The sequence below is a fragment of the Haemaphysalis longicornis genome, unplaced genomic scaffold, assembly GCF_048455015.1.
Source record: "Haemaphysalis longicornis isolate Haplotype H1 unplaced genomic scaffold, Haemaphysalis longicornis Haplotype H1 scaffold_8, whole genome shotgun sequence".
NCBI lineage: Eukaryota > Metazoa > Arthropoda > Arachnida > Ixodida > Ixodidae > Haemaphysalis > Haemaphysalis longicornis.
This window is the reverse complement of record NW_027526445.1, coordinates 130482869-130502203: the sequence shown is the minus strand read 5'-3', so window position 1 is coordinate 130502203 and position 19335 is coordinate 130482869. Positions and strand designations below refer to the sequence as shown.

The 19335-nt window shown below is 47.4% G+C and overlaps 1 protein-coding gene across 2 annotated transcripts in view; it reads right to left on the bottom strand.

Annotated features, from left to right (window-relative positions):
- Nucleotides 1–19335, bottom strand: part of LOC144149552 (ribosomal protein S6 kinase alpha-5-like) — a 301486-nt gene that overhangs the window by 114686 nt on the left and 167465 nt on the right. Inside the window, exon 1 of one of the 2 annotated variants that reach the window (XM_077681181.1) lies at nucleotides 13390–14086. The exons of the other annotated variant lie outside the window; for it this stretch is intronic. Within the exon in view, the coding sequence (XP_077537307.1) occupies nucleotides 13390–13453 (64 nt within the window). The 5' untranslated portion in view covers nucleotides 13454–14086. Of the gene's footprint in view, nucleotides 1–13389; nucleotides 14087–19335 lie in introns of those variants that run through there. 2 annotated transcript variants of the gene reach the window in all.

Below are 19335 nucleotides of genomic sequence, written 5' to 3'. Positions count from 1 at the left end.
CTTGTACAACCTTCGAATTGGCAATAGATGGTTTTTAAGCCTGTGGGACATGCAGGGATATTAACAGGTGAGTCCCCCTTAAAAACGCGGGAAATCTCTCGTCGCCCCCTTTATTACCAACTTCAGCCACATTCCTTCTGCCCTTCGGTCGAGGCGGGTATGTCACGAGCGCCAAACAAGAAACGGCACCGCGAGCTCGGGCAGCAGCATCGACCCGAGAGCCGCCAAGAAAAACAATCGGCCGCATCCTGCACGCACACGGGAGGTGTCCGAAGTATACCTCCGATCGTGCTCTGCTCCTCCTCTCCAGGAACGCTGAACGGAAGCGGCGCGCAGCCAGCGGGAATAGCCGCAAGGTCGCACCTTTCTCAGAACTAGGGGCGCCAAGCTGCGGGGCGGTGCATTCCTGGTGCACGCAAGACTGCATGCCCGCGCGGGCTCTTAAGCAGAGCGGAAGGGAAGGAATATCTAGCTAACGGCCTCAAAGCAAAGCAAAGCGAGCAAGTCGCCACGGTCAACATGCCCGCCTTACCGTCCGCCCTCACCGCGAAAACAGCGCGAGATGGTTTGTACGTTGTGAAATTAGCACCCTTTCCCTTTCCTTTCTGGTTGCGGTAAGACGGGTAGGAATGTGAACGTTAACGGCACTCTGCATGCGCTTCTTTTTACCGTCGATTATTTATGCTATATATATATATATATATATATATATATATATATATATATATATATATATATATATATATATATATATATATATATATATATATATATATATAGCAAATCAGAATGGGAAATGAGGGGCTCGTTGATTTAAGAGAGAAAAATAAGCGTTGTCAGTCAGAGTGGCGGTGGCTACCACCCCCAAGCGCAGGAAACATATACCTTAACATAACTACCGGAGAAAGTGGAGGGGACGACAGCCCCGCCGGTAGCGTAGTGGTCATCGCACCAGACGCGTAATCTGGAAGTCGTGGGTTCGGATTCCGCACAGCGGGGACTTTTTCTCCACTTTCTATCTGTCTTTTAAAAATCTGCATCTGTTTCAACGATAGTAAATGACCTATCGCATTCATCCCTTTGCTTTCCTCCTTGGCATTCTTGACTGCCAACCCTTATTTGTCTCTCTCTCTCTATTATATATATATATATATATATATATATATATATATATATATATATATATATATATATATATATATATATATATATATATATATATATATATATATATATAAGGTAAGCAGAGACAGACACACACGAGGAAAAACATTAGAAAATAAAAATAAAAGTTCACTGACGTTTCAGGAAGTTTTTATTTTCTAATGTTTTCGTCCTGTGTCTGTCTCTATTTACCTTTTTTGGGCGCCCTGTGTGAGTTTTTGTTTACTGCTCTCTCACACACACACACACACACACACACACACACACACATATATATATATATATATATATATATATATATATATATATATATATATATATATATATATATATATATATATATATATATATATATATAAGCGGTATTTCATTAAAAACGGGAATAACGTGCTCTCTCTGTGTGCGGCAGCCGGGCCACTGGAAATTCGAACAAGGAGATGTAAGGAGGGAACAGGGGGCTTTCTTGAACCATACACGCCAGAATTTTCGAAGCGACAGGTATCCATTCATTATTCGTGATACGCGCGCGCCTTTCAGGTTGCCTGATTACTTCTTTCGAAAGAAATAAAGCGTAGGAAAGAACTATTCACGTCCCTGATATGTCCTGAACAACGCCATCCACCTCCGTCTCCTCCTCCTCCTATGCTGGTGTTACACAGTTTCAGGCAAGCGCCCCTAATTAAACTCTCCCTTCAGCAGAGATTTACGGTTCAATCAAGGGGCCTTTACGGTGAGAAGACTAGATAGCGGTACCGCGTATGCCCTTTGCAAGCCTCTGATCACTGCACATCGACGAAAGCTGCGACAGCAGTCGTTAATTTCGGCGTCGCATACCGCGTTCAGGAAAAGAATCGACGTGAAAGCGAGCGTCGCGGGAACTTTCCTGTCAACGGAGAGTAATTTTGAAAATTAATCGCACATGTTTGAGACATCGTGGACACCGTAAACTAAGAGACCTCAAGCCAACAGGCTAAACGAGAACCCTGCAAACTGCAGAGCGACGATTTCGGCGAAATCGTCGCTGGAATTCTTAAACGCGAAAATTTCGGTCTGCCTGACGGGCCCTCGATGCAGCTGTCGGGCATTCGATCAGAGAGAGAGAGAGAGAGAGAGAGATCAGACCATTTTGAACCCACTACAACGGCTGACATGCATCATACATGCCCACATATTTCACCGCAAAGGAAACCTCAGGCCCGCCTGAGACACAATGCCAGTACATAACAGAGCCATTTTAGTTTAAAGCACACGTTGTATCGGTTTCTACTGTAGCACATGACAATACGGCGGATTAAAATCGGCGTCGAAGAGAGGCCGGATAAAAGCAAACACTAAAACAAATGTCGGCTCGGGCTGCACCAAGCACACCAGAAACAAATGGTCTCAACAGATTGCGAGCGGGCAGTGCGAATGCGGGAAAATTGGACAGCATTGCGCAATCGTCACAGGAGGAACGAGGAGGGAGAGAGACGAGGGAGTCACGTGACAGGGCGGCGGCATTTGCAAGCAGATACACATGGCCATTTTCGTTAGCAACGGGTATTCTTGGTTCCAAGTAAAAAACCGTCGCCCGGGCGGGAGCACGTGTAACACGTTCTGTCATCCCTCAGAAAACCATCAGACTTTTGCCTCCCACCGTCAACGCCCCGGCGCTCATTGCCCCCTCTGTTAGTGGCGCATCAGGGAGAGTCAAACACCCCGAGCGAGCGGTGCAATTAACCCCCGGAACTCGTACACAGCCTGCGGCTGTAAACACTGCGGTCGCGCGTGAACGTCGGCCTTAAAAGAGCGACGGCGGGGGGGAGGGATTCACCTGAAACGGTCGTTGTACTCGGAGCGTGATCTACTACTATACAATGCCCAATCTCCAGCCGTATAAATGTCGAATGCGCGGTTTTTCAAAGCGCGTTGAACTCGATCGTCGAGTGCTCGGGTTCAGTCCCCGCCAACTACTCTGTGACCGCATTTTTATCGGAGCACAATGCCGCAACCAAGGCCGATAAACTCGGAGAGCACGATAAAACGCGGCTCGAGAGTATTTCGTACACTCTGTAGTAATCATCGCACCCAGTAAGCGTGGCATCTGCGATCAAAGTCTCGCATTCCTCGACTCCGAAACAACGCGCGCATGTCACACAAACAGCACCGTGTGCTTGTAGCGAGCTGATAAACAATGACCGGTGTATTGACAAAACAACCACCTGTTTCGGTGAATGTCCTCGTTATAAACAAATGCGATTTAAAAAAACCAATCACATCACAGGGAAGATTAATTGAGGGTCGGCGCACTCTGTACCAGTTCCGCTTCTGGTGGACAACGAACTTTGATAAAAGGGCCGTTGTCCGCGGATAACGGGATCACTCAGCGGTGACTCAATACGGTTAGATGCGAAACGTGTAGGGACGCGCTCCGTCGATCCAGCAGCGCGAACTTTTAGAGGGGCTAGGATGACGTAATACAACTTTGCTCAGTGAAATATCTAGCCTTGCGTAACGCACTTACCTCCGTTCTACAGCCCCGAAAGGTCATAAGTTGGCGGCGGCCAATCGCACAACCAAGATTCTGTGACGTCATAGCGAAATCACTGGAAAGTGGCTGGGCCACTGCTTTACATACGTTTCCTAATTTCCTCCGTCATTTCTTCGAACTGTGAAATAAAATAAGTATTATTGTCACCGGGAAAAAGCAGTCTTTGTGGACCAAACTTGTATTTTGACTTCGTATTTGACTTCGCTCTATTTGACTTCGTTCTAACGAGAGGGAATTTTTAGTGCGTTACGTAACCACCAAAAATGTTTTAATTAAACTATACGCAAGTGGAAACCCCAATCGTACACGGTTATTCACGCGGCTTCTTGACGGAGCAGCGATACTGCAGATAATGAATCCATGCAGCACCACGCAATTAGAAAAAAAGACAGGACAAAAAATAGTCAGGTACCTAACAAGACGCTTTAAGCGAATGTTATAAACTGGCGCCGAGCACCTCCCGTGTAGTACTATACTTCGCCGATGCAAATTAATTGATGGGCCGAAGTCGGGTTGATTTCTGAGATAACATAAATAAGCGCGATGTAGTACAAGCAACTAAATTCCACAAAAGAAATAAGAAGGAAAAATATCTCCGAAAAACGTGCTATTTTATACGAACATCCCAGATATGTTCAAAACACACACACGAAAAAGCAAAGTTGCGCAGAATAAATTGCCCGCGAGCGAAATATATTACGCGAGCTGCTTTAATAAACGCCGCGTACGCATCCTCCGTAAGCCAATGCGCTGTCGGTCCCTGACTCGCGGTTCAAGCTCCCGGCGAATGACCTGCGCTAAACTCAACAACAAAACGAGGAAAGAAAAAAAAAAAAGACGGTGGAGAGACTCGTATGAGGTGAGGAAATAGACGAAACGCCCGCGGATCCGTTTTCACTTTTCGGCCTGCGAAAATGTTATAGCCTGACACGCCAACGCCATTCAAGGTGCCGGAGCGACGACCGACACTTCGTAAGAAAAGGAACGGGAGGGCGTATACCGTTCGCCTAAGCAGCAGCACGTCGACTATACGCGACGACGGTGGAGCCTGAGTCGGTATTTGAAGAGCCGTCCGTACACGCCTGAGATACACGCATCAAAGATGCAGTCCTTGTTGCCAGTGCTATTCGGCTAGTTGAAAGTTCGGTATAGCGCCGAATGAGGTGATTGTCGTTTTTTTTTATGATACAGGAATGAAGAAATCAAAGTCGAGAAAAAATCTGCCGTGATCGACAGCGGGTATATATATATATATATATATATATATATATATATATATATATATATATATATATATATATATATATATATATATAGCGAATCAGAAAATGGGAAATGAGGGGCTCCGTGAAATAAGACAGAAAATAAGGGTTGGCAATCAAGAAAACCTCGGAAAGCAAAGGGGAGGTTGTGGTGGGTCATAGAAAGAGATGAAGAAATTTTTGAGTCGAAAAGAAAGTGGTGAAAAAATGCCCGCCGGGTGGGATCCGAACCCACGACCTCCAGAATACCGGTCTGGTGCGGATCCCACCCGGCGGGCATTTTTTCACCACTTTCTTTTCGACTCAAAAATTTCTTCATCTCTTTCTATGACCCACCACAACCTCCCCTTTGCTTTCCGAGGTTTTCTTGATTGCCAACCCTTATATATATATATATATATATATATATATATATATATATATATATATATATATATATATATATATATATAGCGAATCAGAATAATTGAAACAGATAAAGAATTTGGAAAGAAAGAAAGTGGAGAAAAAATGCCCGCCAGGTGGGATTGGAGGTTGTGGGTTCGGATCCCACCTGGCGGGCATTTTTTCACCACTTTCTTTTCGACTCAAAAATTTCTTCATCTCTTTCTATGACCCACCACAACCTCCCCTTTGCTTTCCGAGGTTTTCTTGATTGCCAACCCTTATTTTCTGTCTTATTTCACGGAGCCCCTCATTTCCCATTTTCTGATTCGCTATATATATATATATATATATATATATATATATATATATATATATATACCCGCTGTCGATCACGGCAGATTTTTTTCAGATTCTTTCCAAATTCTTTATCTGTTTAAATGACCTTCCACATCCTCCCCTTCGGTTTCCGAGGTTTTCTTGACTGCCAACTGTTATTTCTGTCTTTATATATATATATCGCTCGCAAGGCGCTGACACTTGCGTCATCGCCGCTCACAGTAAAAAAAATATCGGCTTGCGTAACTATTGCACTCCCCGATACGCCTCTCGGCATCTGCGCATTATCACCTCCGCAGCGTGGCTTCCCTCCACGACCGGCGCACTTACGCAAGGTCGGTGAAAACGGACGAGGCTCCTCTGAGGCCGGGGGATTCCCCCCGGGGCAAACAGCAACTGTGTAAATACGCATTGCAGACAACGAAGCAAAGAATTAAAGACAACTTCGATGGAACAGTGGAGCTAAAAGTAACCGTTGTCGCTGCGACTGACTGTACAAGCTAGAGACGCGCGCAACAACTGCAATTGCAGTAAACGAACACTGCCGAGTGCAGAGAGAGTCAAAGTAAATTGACGTAGATCGCTCGCTAATTCTTTTGTTTTTCTTTCTGTAACCTTTCGACGGCGAGAGGTTTCGAGGAACCCCAGCCCGATGTAAGTACGTGGACACAAACTCGTGTGCCGCCGGTTCTTAAAACAAAAACAAGAACAAAATTGTTTTGCGGGGCAAATTAACTCCGACAATCCTCCATGACAACGCAGACAGCGCGGGCAAGCCATTTTACGATATCGATCGTGAAAGTCGGGTCAAGTCGCGGCTCTACGTAAGACGGGAGATTAAATACAGCGAGAAAGCCTGGGCCACCAGGTGAAAACACAGTCCTGCAGAAACACAGATCGATACGCGTGCGAGAAGATGATAAAGTGGCCGAACTACACTGTGTCGTCACTTCAACCCTCAACGTTTCTTTGCGCATAGAGTCCTTGAGCATCATCACCATCCTCTTAACCACGTCATCAACTGGCGTAGCAAGTTAGGCATTTTAGCCCGGCTAACATCCCCAGTCTTCATTAGAGATCATTCTCTCTCTCTCTCTCTCTCTCTCTCTCTCTCTCTTAGTCCACTTTTTTTGTCGCGCTGTGTTTACGAACAATACGCCCTTTTCGTCGTTCTTTTTCCGCGCGATTTCATTAATCCTCGTGAGGTACGTTTGCTTGTCTCGTCACTGAATGCGTGAAAAAATGAACAAGCAAAAAGTGGGGGAGCAAGGGAAAAGCAGGGCAGATGAAGTCTGCAAGCAATCAGGGGTAGCGCTTACAAAAGCTGGGAGGGAGCGGTCCGGTTGCTCGAAAGGGGTTGGAGGGAATCGAGACTTTCGGGTAGAGGGCCAAGCGTCAGCGAGTCGTTCGTTCCCTCTTTCCCGAATCCGCACTCCCTTTCCTTATTACGCAAACTGTTTCCCGTTTGTTTGGTCTCTACTGGCTGATAGAAAAGGCCGTTCACAGTTTCTTCTTGGAAGCGTCTGCAGTGTTCCCTTGCGCAAGCTGTAGAACATGGCGTGCACCGGACTACAGCAGCGAGAGAGAGAGAGAGAAAAAGGATATGAAGTAGCAACGACTGATCGGTTCGAACTCGGGTCCGTGGAATCGAACTCAGGCCTGGAACCCGACACGCCTGCTGATATAGCTGTTGTTACACGCAACAACAGTTCGGGAACCGCGCAGGTATTGGTGGGACGAATCTCGAAGACACTACACCATACGAACCCACCAAGGATTAACCGCGCACGCGTAATCGGAAGGAAAACGACGAGGAGAAGCCATGAGCTAGTTAGCAACATCCGTGGCATGAACAAAGCAGTGAGTTTGAGCACCGAATTCAAAAATTAAAATTTTTGTTCGGACCGGTAGAATACTAGATTGGCTGAGGAAACACGATTACTATACACTTCCGTATACCGTAAGGTAACCAATTTTCCGTTCAGGAAAAAATAGTTTGCAGATTAGCGCGTTCAATTTCGTATTGCCAGACGAAAATATTTCCATTGTGCCTTCACACTCATATTTTCCTGTTGGCGTTCCATTAATTACTGACTTTGGGCGATGCGGGTCTTCATTGTCATATCCGGTTCTTCCGCCTATCCCTTGACCCCGAAAAGAAACCACAAAAAAGAGAGAGAAAACAAGAACCAATGGGCATAGCGACGACAAAAAAAGGACACTGACAGCCAGAAAGAAAATCCACAGCTATGAACCGGCGTTCGCAAAAAAGAATCTGCGGGCAGGAAAACGGTCGCTCCCTCGCCCTGCGGGAGCTGGCAGCCAGCCCATGTCGACAATCGACCATGACCAGGTGCCCGCTATTGCGACGTCTTTTCGCTATTACGATAGCAACCATTAATGAACAAAATTGAAGTGCAGAGATTAAAAGGACAATGGACGTTTTTGGCGAACGGCACGCACGAGAGACTTCGCGATACAATTTGCATAGCGATGGAGTTCGAGGCGGAATAAGACAAAATGAGATAAGCCTCTCGCAGGTCAATAGTGACAACTGATAACAGCGGCGTGATTGAAAAGCTATAACATGGCGTATTCCTCGTCGTCGTCGTTAGCCATGAGAAATGTCTTCCTGTCATGCGGTGCTAAAAGAAATTAAATAAATAAACCCTATCTGTGCCTTCAAACAGTTCCTTCCGAAAAGAGTATGACAGCCAGCGAAGAACCTGTCCTACCAGCACGAAACCACAGGGTTCGCTATCACGTGTTACGGAGAAATAGGTACCGGTTGGAAAAGTTATTTCGGGAACGTCCAAATAAAGCATCGAGTGCCCACGCTCGGCGCGTTTCGCTAAACCGGATAATAAAACTGGAAAAAAACCTAGTACATACTCTCACAGTTTGAACTTTCATTTCCAACTTTTTTTTATGTATTTCTCGTTCATAGGTGGCGTGAGGGTGGCGGTCAGGGGGCGGCCGCTAAGGCGGGAGACGAAGGGACGATGCCGCAGCCAGCACCCAACACGAACGCAAAACCCAATCGGCATTTCGCACGCAATCTGTTCATCAAGGCGTCGGATTTTCCCTTAAAAAAAGTATTCTCCAGTAAGAGAAACACTCTCATTGAAACCTACACTGCGCCGTGGTTCGCACGCTAAAAAGAGGGGGAAGAAGAAAGGTCCGGGTCAATGCACGCGCAGCCACGGATGTTCTACTTTGCTTTATCGGCGCAGTTGCGAAAGGTAGTACCGCTCGCCGGCAGCGAAAAAAAAAAAAAAAAGAACGCAGGAGGACAAATAAAGAAAGAGAAACCCGCTGACCGCGAAACCGTTCCATCCACGCCCACCGTTCAAAGCAGACGAAAGAAAAACATGAGACGGGCCAGCTGGAGGCCGATGGAAAGAAGCTAGGTACCGTCCACTTTTTTCTTCGTCAAGTAACACGAAGCGGTGGTTGCGCTGTCTTCGAACGGGAGAGGAGGAGGAGGAGGAGGAGGAGGAGGAACGGGGTTGGAACAACGGGTTCGCACACCCTTTTCACCCTGGACGACACCCCCGGTGCGGAGAGACGGCGGGCGATGACGAAAGAGCAGCCGCCGCTGCGCAGGCGGCCGTCTCGCTGCCAGAGGGTGCGATAACCCCGAACGGCGGGCTAGCCTGGAGACGATTCAAGGCCGCGAGAACTGCACGGCGGACGACAGCGCGAGCGGCCTACCTCTACTCGGTGCACACCGCGACTCGACGGGCACGCATCGCGGGTTTTCTGCTGCTTCCTGGGGCGGCCGCCGCCGCAACCCGTACTACGGTACACGAGAGGCCCGAAGAGAATGCGCGTTCCACCCTCTCCTCCTTCGTGCGAACTCCCGCGGTGCGCTGGGTAAATAGCTGTACCAGCTGAGCGGATCAGCTGTGTTGTTGCTGATGTGGGAGCGATGGAATACGGCGCTGCGTTCCGCTTTCTGTTTTAACTTTTTTTTGTTTTTTGACGAGGAGAGTGATACCTGAGAGAACCAAAGCTGTCCGATTGTGGAACTGCCTGTGGAAGACGCTTCCCTGGAAGCACCTCCGTAATGAGAGAAAGCCAACCTCACAGCGAAGGACGCGGCGAAGCCGGTACCACCACTCAATTTCGCTAACAGATTATGAGGTTGCTTTCCTAGGCAAGTCGTGTGTGTAAGTGTCTGAGCGAGTTTTGTTTTTTTGAGCCGTTTGTGATTTTCGCTTTGATTTCTTTAATCCATCTTCATCGCTAAATAACGCGTGTTTTCCTAAAAAGGTTCAATTGCTAGACAGCGAATGCGCGTACATACTCTTCTTGTCCTGGGTTCGTCTGCGCTGACCATCGTCAGCGTACTCCAACTCACCCAATTCGCTTATTGAAGTTGGATGCACACAAAAAATAAAGTTACTGGGCGCGGTCAGCAAAGGCAGACAAAAAGAAAACGTTGTAGAGGTTGTTTGTAGAGAAGGCACTCTGATGAGACGTGACTATCCCGGAGATCGGCAAATCAAAGGCACGACCGAGTGTTAAAAAAAATTGCACCGAATACGGATGGCCTGTGGCACTGGTTCAGCATGAGTGAAATTCCAGCCAAATAGCATTCTGTCGCGGTCACTGAGCTCCTTTCGCTGGCTCAGTTTTATTTTTTATTTTTTCAAAGCGGATTTCCTCTAGATTCTAACGTGACGTAGAGGCTAAACGAAACCGTATTAAGTGAGGTCGCTACAGTTAACGTTTACGGCGTAAATGTAGCGCCCTGGCTGAAGGGTCAAGTCAACAGGATTTCCCAAATGGCGTCGACATTTCAGTGCGGGCCGAACTGAACAGTAAAATACCACTCAGATATAATTCGCTTAGTTCAAATAAATTTGGAGTAAGCGTATTTAAGCGCCACAAGTTGTATATGCGAAGAATCGGCTTGAAAGCAATTTAAACCTGCGGTGCCGTAAACCAGCCAGGAGATATTCGCCAGCAATTACCAAAAAATATATATAAAAAAACGTTTTAACTCAAAACGAACACATTTTGTTCACAGGTGGTGGTGGCCCATACTAACAACGTGGCAAACACGCCCTTAACATGCGAATTGCAAACTGTCTTGTTTCGCGTATCACGTGAAGCAATTTTGGATAGTGTTACAGCTGTTTTTTTTCTTCCAAAATTCTAGTTAATCAAATTCAGTTCCACAAAATATTTCCACTTCGTTAGTTTTTTCTCCTTGGATGACCAATCACTGCGGAGACCACGCAAAAAAGCTTTCGTATATTAGTCGGCGAAAATTATTATTGCTCATTGAGTAACACAAAACGGTTGACATCCATGAAACGCGAAACTTCGCAGAGAAAAACGCGCTTACCTCGAACACTAACAGCACTAGACTCCGAAAAAGAAAGAAAGAAGGACCTCGCGAAATCTACAAATGCGGGCGACGACGTACACTCAATCTACATCACATCCCCTCAAAACGCAATTTAATGGCCCGAGCAGACGCATAAAGGAAGTTGAGGAGAACTGGCCAAAAAAGAAAAAAAAAATGCGGCAACGCCCAGCCGTTAGCCCCAGCGCGGCGAGGAAGAAGAACCCGGGGCTGCGAACCCGAGGTCGCGACCTCACGCCGACCGACCCCAGACAAGGCCGCCGCGGCGTCGGCGGGGGTGTTCCCCGAACCGCCGCGGCAGCCAAGAAAGATGTCGCAACCAGCGCCAGCCTTCGTTTATGGATTGCGTGGTGGACTTTTCTCATTGATTCCTTCCCAGACTGTCGCTCTGGTACGATATTTACGAGAAAGAGGGCGGGGAAAGATGGAAGAGGGAATCACTTATACGAACCGGAGTTGTGAAATCCCGCCGCCGTGGCAAGAAATTGTAGCCAAAAACAGAAAGAGCAAGCAAGGAAAGAACAAATGATTTTCCTCTCGCGGCGAGAGCAGAGGAGGAACTGAGAAACGGTGAGGGCGGTCGTAGCCCCGTTGAAGGGAGAGAGGGAAAGCGGGGGACGAGTGGAAGGGAAGGACAGTGGTCGCAGAAAAAAGTCGGGCAACGCTCTTGGAGGCCCGAGGTCGCCGAACGACATTGACAGCGGGGGAATCGGAGCTGAACATCGTCGCCCAGCGATTGCCAATCAGTGCAACGAGAGCACTCTTTTTTTCTCTCTTCGTCAAATGGGAACTGCCGATTGGTGACTCGTTTTTTGCCATGTAAGAACAGATTGTGATAGTTAACGATAAATCGCTTCGTAATAAAACTTTTATCGCAAGTCGATTAAGTGCTCTTTTTCGGCAATCTGAGTTCGTTGTTTAGATACAGGGTTTGCGGGAGGGGGAGAGATAATGATTTTGTTTATCAAGCCGCCTTCGTACTTCTCTGTTCGATGCGATCAATATCTCTTTCGTGAGCTCGTCAGTCGCGCGAGGGAGAAAGAGTTAAACTAGAGAGAGAAAAAAAAAAGGACTACAAAGCAAAAGCGAAGATTCTTGACAGCACCATACAGCATGACAAATCTGTGAAGTGATTGAAACGACCAATACTCCATCCTGTCATCAAAGAGAACTTTCCAACAGAATGTTTGCAAAGTGACATCGAGCAGCAGTGAACATACACCGCAATGCTAAGACTGCGGATCGAGTTATAAAAAGAGGAGCGCGATAAACAAATAAAAACAACTAAATCAGGAGCGAGCGCGCAAAGAAAAGCGAAAACCCAGAACGGCGCCGCTTCGCAGTTGCCCGCACCTTTCGCAAGTTTTCGCGGCACGTCAAAACAAGCGCATCCTAATCGATTGCGACACCCGTGTGCAGGAAACCGCTCGAAGGAGGTCACAAGAAGCAAATCCGACCAGACCACAACGTTAAAGTCGCCCCACTAAAAAAAAACATCGGTAGTATTAAAATCAATAAACCCTTGGAAGGGCGTAGACTCATCGAAGGACCAATTTTGGCAAGCACAAACCGTGAAATCCAGTCAGCGCTACCTTGCCTCCGATTACCTCCCAACTTCGACCGAACTTTGGACTATCGTAACGCTTCCCCTCTCACCGAACAAAAACTAAAAAAGAAAAAACGCCTGACTGGGCACTCCTTAGGGATCCCGCCTGTCTTGTTCCCTTTTCTATTTTTCACTTGTTCGAGCTCTAACAATACTGGAACCTCTTTGCAGCGTAAACAGCGCGCTTGCAGGTAAAAAGAGCTGAAATAAAGCTGACACAGCTGACGAGATACGAAGAAAGAAAAGCAGATAGGTACAGTGAATTGTTGTAGACCGTCTGCGTCCTCTTACTTGAAAGAAAACTGCCAGTCTGCTGCTCTGGCACTGCTTTTGAAAAACAAGCGCTTTGAACCCCGGATTGCAGACATGCGAAAGCGCTGCTTTAGAAGGGCTTGCGAAATCTACGCAATTTGTTTTCGGTACTGCATTTCGACAACAACAACAATTAAACGACAGAAGGCGCAGATAAAAAAATCCCAACAATTTTCATTGGGGTGTTCGCAAAGGTGGCAACGGTTAAACCAGAGATAGATGCGCCAAGCTCGGATACTGCGCAGGGCTTGCGCAATTATTTCGAAACCAAGGGATTTCCCGACGCGCACCGAACTGTCACTTCCGGCGGTCGCATGACACGACTTGCACACACACCGTAGACAAATGCCAACCGCGCATATAAAACTGAAAAACGTCGTTTGTGAGGGAAACAAACAATCACAAAAGGACTCACCGGGATCTTTGCGGAGCACGTAACCGGCGCAACGGTCCCGCCAGGGAGCACCTTCGAAACGCATTCCTGTACGGGCCCCCGTCGTCACTGCGCGCGGGGTTGGCGCAAAAAATCCACCGAAAAAGGGAACTCCGGTGCGGGCGACGAACAGAGCAGGAAGAGCGAGGGGGTTCACCCCACCGCACGAGGTCTGTTCACGCGAGCGTGCGTGCACCGAGAAGGCTCACGACTTTACCAACAGCCACTGCGACCACCTTCTGCGTTAAAATCCTGGCAGAAACAACACGTCCCAACTGGCGCCGTCGTCGAATCCGGAGAAAAAGAAGACGATGCGGTCCTTTCAGCACCGGAAGCAGCGTCGTGCCGCCGCGGAAGTGGTATCCGTCCGCGATGAAAAAACGCTGCGCGGTGTCGAAGAGCCGAGCGATCCGACGACGAGGCGACCGCCACGCATCACGTAGTTGACCAGCTGCTGCTGCTGCTGCTCGCTGGATGGGACGACGCCGAGTAACTGCGCCGCCTGCTCCGAACAGCGGCGTGTGTCGACACGCGGAGAGAGAGAACAGGCAGGTGAGAAGGGAGAGGGTCGCGAGGGGGAGTCCGCGCAGCGCAGCGCTCCACGGAGCCAACGACCTTGCTCCGTGGAAGCTCAACGGGGACAGGGATGGAAGGAAAAGCGGCTGCTGGAACGACGACGCGACCCAAAGCGCCACCGACGACTGTTCACTCACTTCGCGCACTGCCCGGTCGGTCTCTTCTACCGCGGAGAAGGCCGGGAAAAAAAAAGTCGAACGAAATGCTCTCGCGTAGTGTCGGCGTTCTCTCGCAGGTGGCGCCACAAGTAGATACCTTTTTTTTTCTCTCTCTCTTCCTCCTTCCGTATGCCGTTCGCTCTCGCTTTCCGTTGCTTCCTCCACGGAATCGGCTTCCGTTTAGGAGCAAATAGCCGTTTCAAAGCTCTCTCAGATTTGACCGTGAATCGATAGCTTATTTTCTGCCGGTGTGGATATCTCGACATGACGCGATTGGTTTGGATGTGTCGTTCTTACGGCCTTTTTTGGAAACGCCTTTCGTAGAATAAAGCTCACCAAACCATAGGTTAAAATGAAACAAGCAGAAAATGATATAACGACCACAAGGGATAAGAACCATGAAGTCAGACAACAATCTTCATAACGGTTTATATTTACTCCAAAAGCAACCAGATAAAGAGAAAAAAATTTAGGACTCCCCCATGCCTTCAAAAATGGGGCATTCATCAGTTTCTCCAACTAGTAGGTCAACACCCAAGACGTCAGTTTTTGGTGCATTTTCTAGAACTCGAATGACAAACGCCTCCATTCGAGTAAAGGTCAAGGTCGAACGAAGAGCTGGTATCGGGTCGTTGCATTGTGCAGTGGTGCTTATCCACGGACATCGTGCTATCAGCATACTCATCCCATTTCGCGTTCCATTATCTCGTAAGCTCCCATCTATCCTCGTTCCTCTTCACAGCATTGCACAGCTTTCCTCGTTCATTTTAAGAAACCCTCCTCTTCCACCATCATAAACATCGCGTCCAAGGCCGCCGATGCCCAATCCCGTTCATCGCGTTCATGAGGCTACTCGACAAATAACACCACCCCAAGTCCCGTAGAAATAAGCAGCCACGCTCCCTAGTGGCAGAGTGGTTGTTTGAGGCAGGTTCGCTTGCTAAAGGTTATCGCAACGAGTAACTGAACACGAACAACGCTACAAGGCAGAGTAGTACTTCAGGCGAAACGTGCGTGACGTACGAACAGATTTCACCCCTGTGAACTGCTGGAGACGGGTGTCAAGGAGAGAAGGATCTTATCACAGTTGGATTGGCGATGAGATCTGCGGGGGATGCGAAATTGCAGTCGTTTCCAAACTGGACTGAGCACACTGCTAATTATATTGGCGTACTTAAGCTTGGTACCACAGTTGGATTGGCGATGAGATCTGCGGGGGATGCGAAATTGCAGTCGTTTCCAAACTGGACTGAGCACAATGCTAATTATATTGGCGTACTCAAGCTTGGTACGGAATCTGCTTTTCGGAAAAATCGCAATACAGCTCGTTGTTAATGGAGCAACCCTTTACTCCAAACAGTTGATTGACTGACTGACTGACTGACTGACTGACTGACTGACTGACTGACTGACTGACTGACTGACTGACTGACTGACTGATTGATTGATTGATTGATTGAGTGATTGAGTGATTGATTGATTGATTGATTGATTGATTGATTGATTGATTGATTGATTGATTGATTGATTGATTGATTGATTGATTGATTGAGTGATTGCGAGGTTTAACTCGCCGACGCTACACATTCGACGAGGCGCGCCGTAGTGGAGGGCTCGGGATTAATTTTGACCAGGAGCGTTTTCGCTTTTGACCCCACCAGAAATGCGGTCAACGCGGCCGGGAATCAAACCCGCGTTCCTCGGGCTGAGCAGCACAGCACCTTGGTCACAGAGCCACCGCGGCGGATTTTAGTCCGAACGGCATACGTCATATCATACGGTTTCTTCCTTAGCGTTTTTCTTTTTGTCGTTGTTTTGCGCAACGGCACCTACGGCCAAGAGCGCCAGTGCTATGGTCAAATTAAAATGTGACAATCAGTTGTATGCGCACAAAAGGAGTGTTAAAAGTGCGTACAATTATAGGTGTAAAGGAGGACCACTTTAAATAGATGATAATGAGTGCCGACAGTTACGAGATGTGGGATAACCTATTAATGTATCATGCGGTTTAAAACTGGTCTTGCTTTCAAAACACCGTTATAGACGCTTTTTCGCGGCCACAGTTGCGATAGCTCGTTCGTTTCAAACTCCTATAGCATTAGAAAGCGAGCCACGGAGACATTTTCACATAACAATACTCCTAGCTTCCGCGAAATTCTGCGCGTTTGGCGACTACGGAGCACGCACCATGCTTTCCAGCCATTTTCCCAACAAACGGGCAAACTAAATATTCATTATAAATTCGCGGAGAGTCGGCAAGATCGCAGAGTCGTCTTACAGCGGTCAAACGCGCATTTTAGGGCGCATGCATTAGTACGGGTCTCGCCGCAGTTTTCCAGGAGCAAGCTGCTGCCTCATAAGTACGTGTACCTGAGATCTCAAGCACGCGTAAACATTTGCAATCTGACTACGCTGTTCAAACTAGGCGCCGTCAGAGAGTAGCAGAGCATGGTGCAGTTTGTGAACGAGAGATGGAAGTGCTGTCAGAAAATCCGACACACAAAATCAGGCTTGCAGAACACACACACCTCAAGAAAGCGAGTCGTGTGGAAAGAAATGAGTTGCCGCGACAGAGAGTAACAAACAATGGATAGAGGCTATTTAATACACTTTTTTAAAAGGTGCTTCGCTGGCGGGAAGCTCGGCAACAGGGAAACGAAAAAAGCAAACACTAAGTCGGAAAAGCCACGATGATCTCGGGAAATTTTTGTACGGTTGTTCATGAACACAAGGCGAAACGTTTACTAAGCAAGTAGTTCAATCTCGGGCCAATCATTTGACGTAAACACAAACTGAACAGTTTGTCCTTGGGAACACAGTTCACCCAAAGCAGACAAACTTGAGCTTCAAGTCGACCTGTTTAGGCGTCACTTGCTAGACAACATTGTAGCTCCACACCTCATCTGCGCGACACAGCAAATACGATGAAACCCAAATGCCACATTCTTCTTCCGGTAGGTTGAAACCGCGCAAAACGCGGCGGCGACATTTCGAATCATAAAGTCATGCCCAATTATTAGCCACAGACACCGACAATTCAGACCCCGACAAATACTGTTCGCAAAGCAAGATGTCGATATTAGTGAATCGTGTACGGATAAATCAATGCGGTTCACAGATGAATGAGAGAAGACGTTTACTCCGTGGCAGTGACATTTCAGAAACGGGTGTCGACGCGTATCTCGGCTCTCAAAAAAAAAAAAAAAACCATATCCTGACCACGAAGCACGCAACTAGGCACAAAATCTACAGAAATTTCGGGAATCTTCCACAAGTGCGTGAAGGCCATTTATCTCCCTTCGATTTTTTTTTTTTTACGGCCAGATTTTGAGTAGGAGGAGTACTCGAGGAAGACTTGTTGCTGTGTTTGGTTATTTTCTTTTTATTTTTCGTGGTTTTCTTTGGCCAGTTATTTCCACCCACACTAATACATCGATTAAATGCGTTAATTTCACCAATAATCCATTTTAGTGCCGATACAGGGCGTTATACGGTTGGCGCTCCGGTGCAATTTACAAAGAGTCCTCGCGCACTGAAAACATCTGCTGTTCCTTGAAAGCGTACAAGATAATGCACATCCTGGCACCCCGACTTTTTTTTTTTTTTTCTTACTTTCTCTGCTGACCACGAGAAATACTCGGGGCTGCTTAACTACACGCAAAAGAGGACATCCTACACACGTGCTGAAAGCAAGGCCTTCTGATTATTTTTCTTTGTGGGGGCACTCAGTGTCACTAGTCATAGGCGAACTGGTCAAAGGGGTCACCTGGTTCGAAGTGAACCCGTACTAGGGAAAGGGGTGGCACCGACCTTGTCGTTCTTCGAAAATTCCCTAGGCACTTTTATTTTATTTTTTTTTTTCAAAGGGTGGGGGAGACTGGTGGTGCCAACCTGAATGAGTGGTCGCATTGACCCCGTCGTATTTTCCCGACGGGTTTCTCCTGTTTCTTTTTTGCAGAAAATGGCTCGTGCTGGCCGTTCTGTTGGCTTCCCCTTATTTTCGTACTCTTTCCGAACAGCTCCTGCCACACCTCTTTTTTTTTTTTTTGTGCTGTGAATTGTCGACTGCTTGGTCCAATCTACACTTTCGCTTTATTTGCTATTGGACCCTTTTTGCTTGAAAAAACATTTCTTACTTTTTACGTTATCTTTTGAAGCTTCTTCGCGCGCTTGTACATATATGTCGAAATGTGCGGACCGCCAGACAGCACGGCCGGGTCTAGCAAATTAAGCGTTTGAAGCACTTGTTAGTGGAGCATCACAAAGTAGTACGTTCATGTTTCGGGGTGCTGACACTGTGTTTAGCAAAATGGCGCGCGCACGACCAAAGCGTAGTAGGATAAGTAGGACGGATTTAGGAGCAGACGTTAACGGCGTTCGAGCAGCTGGCCAACAACAGCACCGTGCCCGCTGTGGAAAGAAAGTGTGAGCATAAAAACGCTAATTAGCGGTTGCTAATAAACTCAATTACTACAATAGTGTACATATAGATGCGCACTTGAACACTGTAATAACAAAAATAACAAAACGAAAGTTACCCAACTGAACTACTGATGGTAAAACCTGAAAATGATCGTTGTTCAGGAGACAAAAAACAAAAAAGAGCAAAATATTACGAACCGGAAATGCAGAACCAATCGCGAACGTCTACGCCACTCAATTACGTCAAAATAAAAATGTGATATTAGGAACCGGAAATGAGCACACGAAAACTAATACAGCATCCCCTCGCAATTAGCTGAACAGCGTGCACGCGAACACACACGCACACACACGCACACGCACACACACACAAGAAAACAAAATACGCCGTCTGGTCTGGCGCGTTCCTCCAAGGCCACCAAGGAAACGAGGAACCGTAACATTGGTGAATTGCATGAGGGGCGTAAGTATGTTCACACATTAGTACAAAATAATACGAATTCGTGTTTTTGTTTTTTGTTTTGTTTTCACTTAAACATGATTGACGGTTGCACGAGTTACGAGTTTTCCTAGTGCGCGATGGCCTTTGGCGAATGGACCTTTTTCCAGTACCGGTCCTCCTAGCGGCCGCCCCGCGAACTAAAAATGGCAGTAAAGCACGCCCCCCTCCCCCCCCCCCTCCCCCTTTTTAAAAAAAAGCGGGCTTTCGGAGAATTCGTGCACAAAATTCCTGGTCCTGCAGTCCCTGCAATGTTGGCATTCATGACTCACG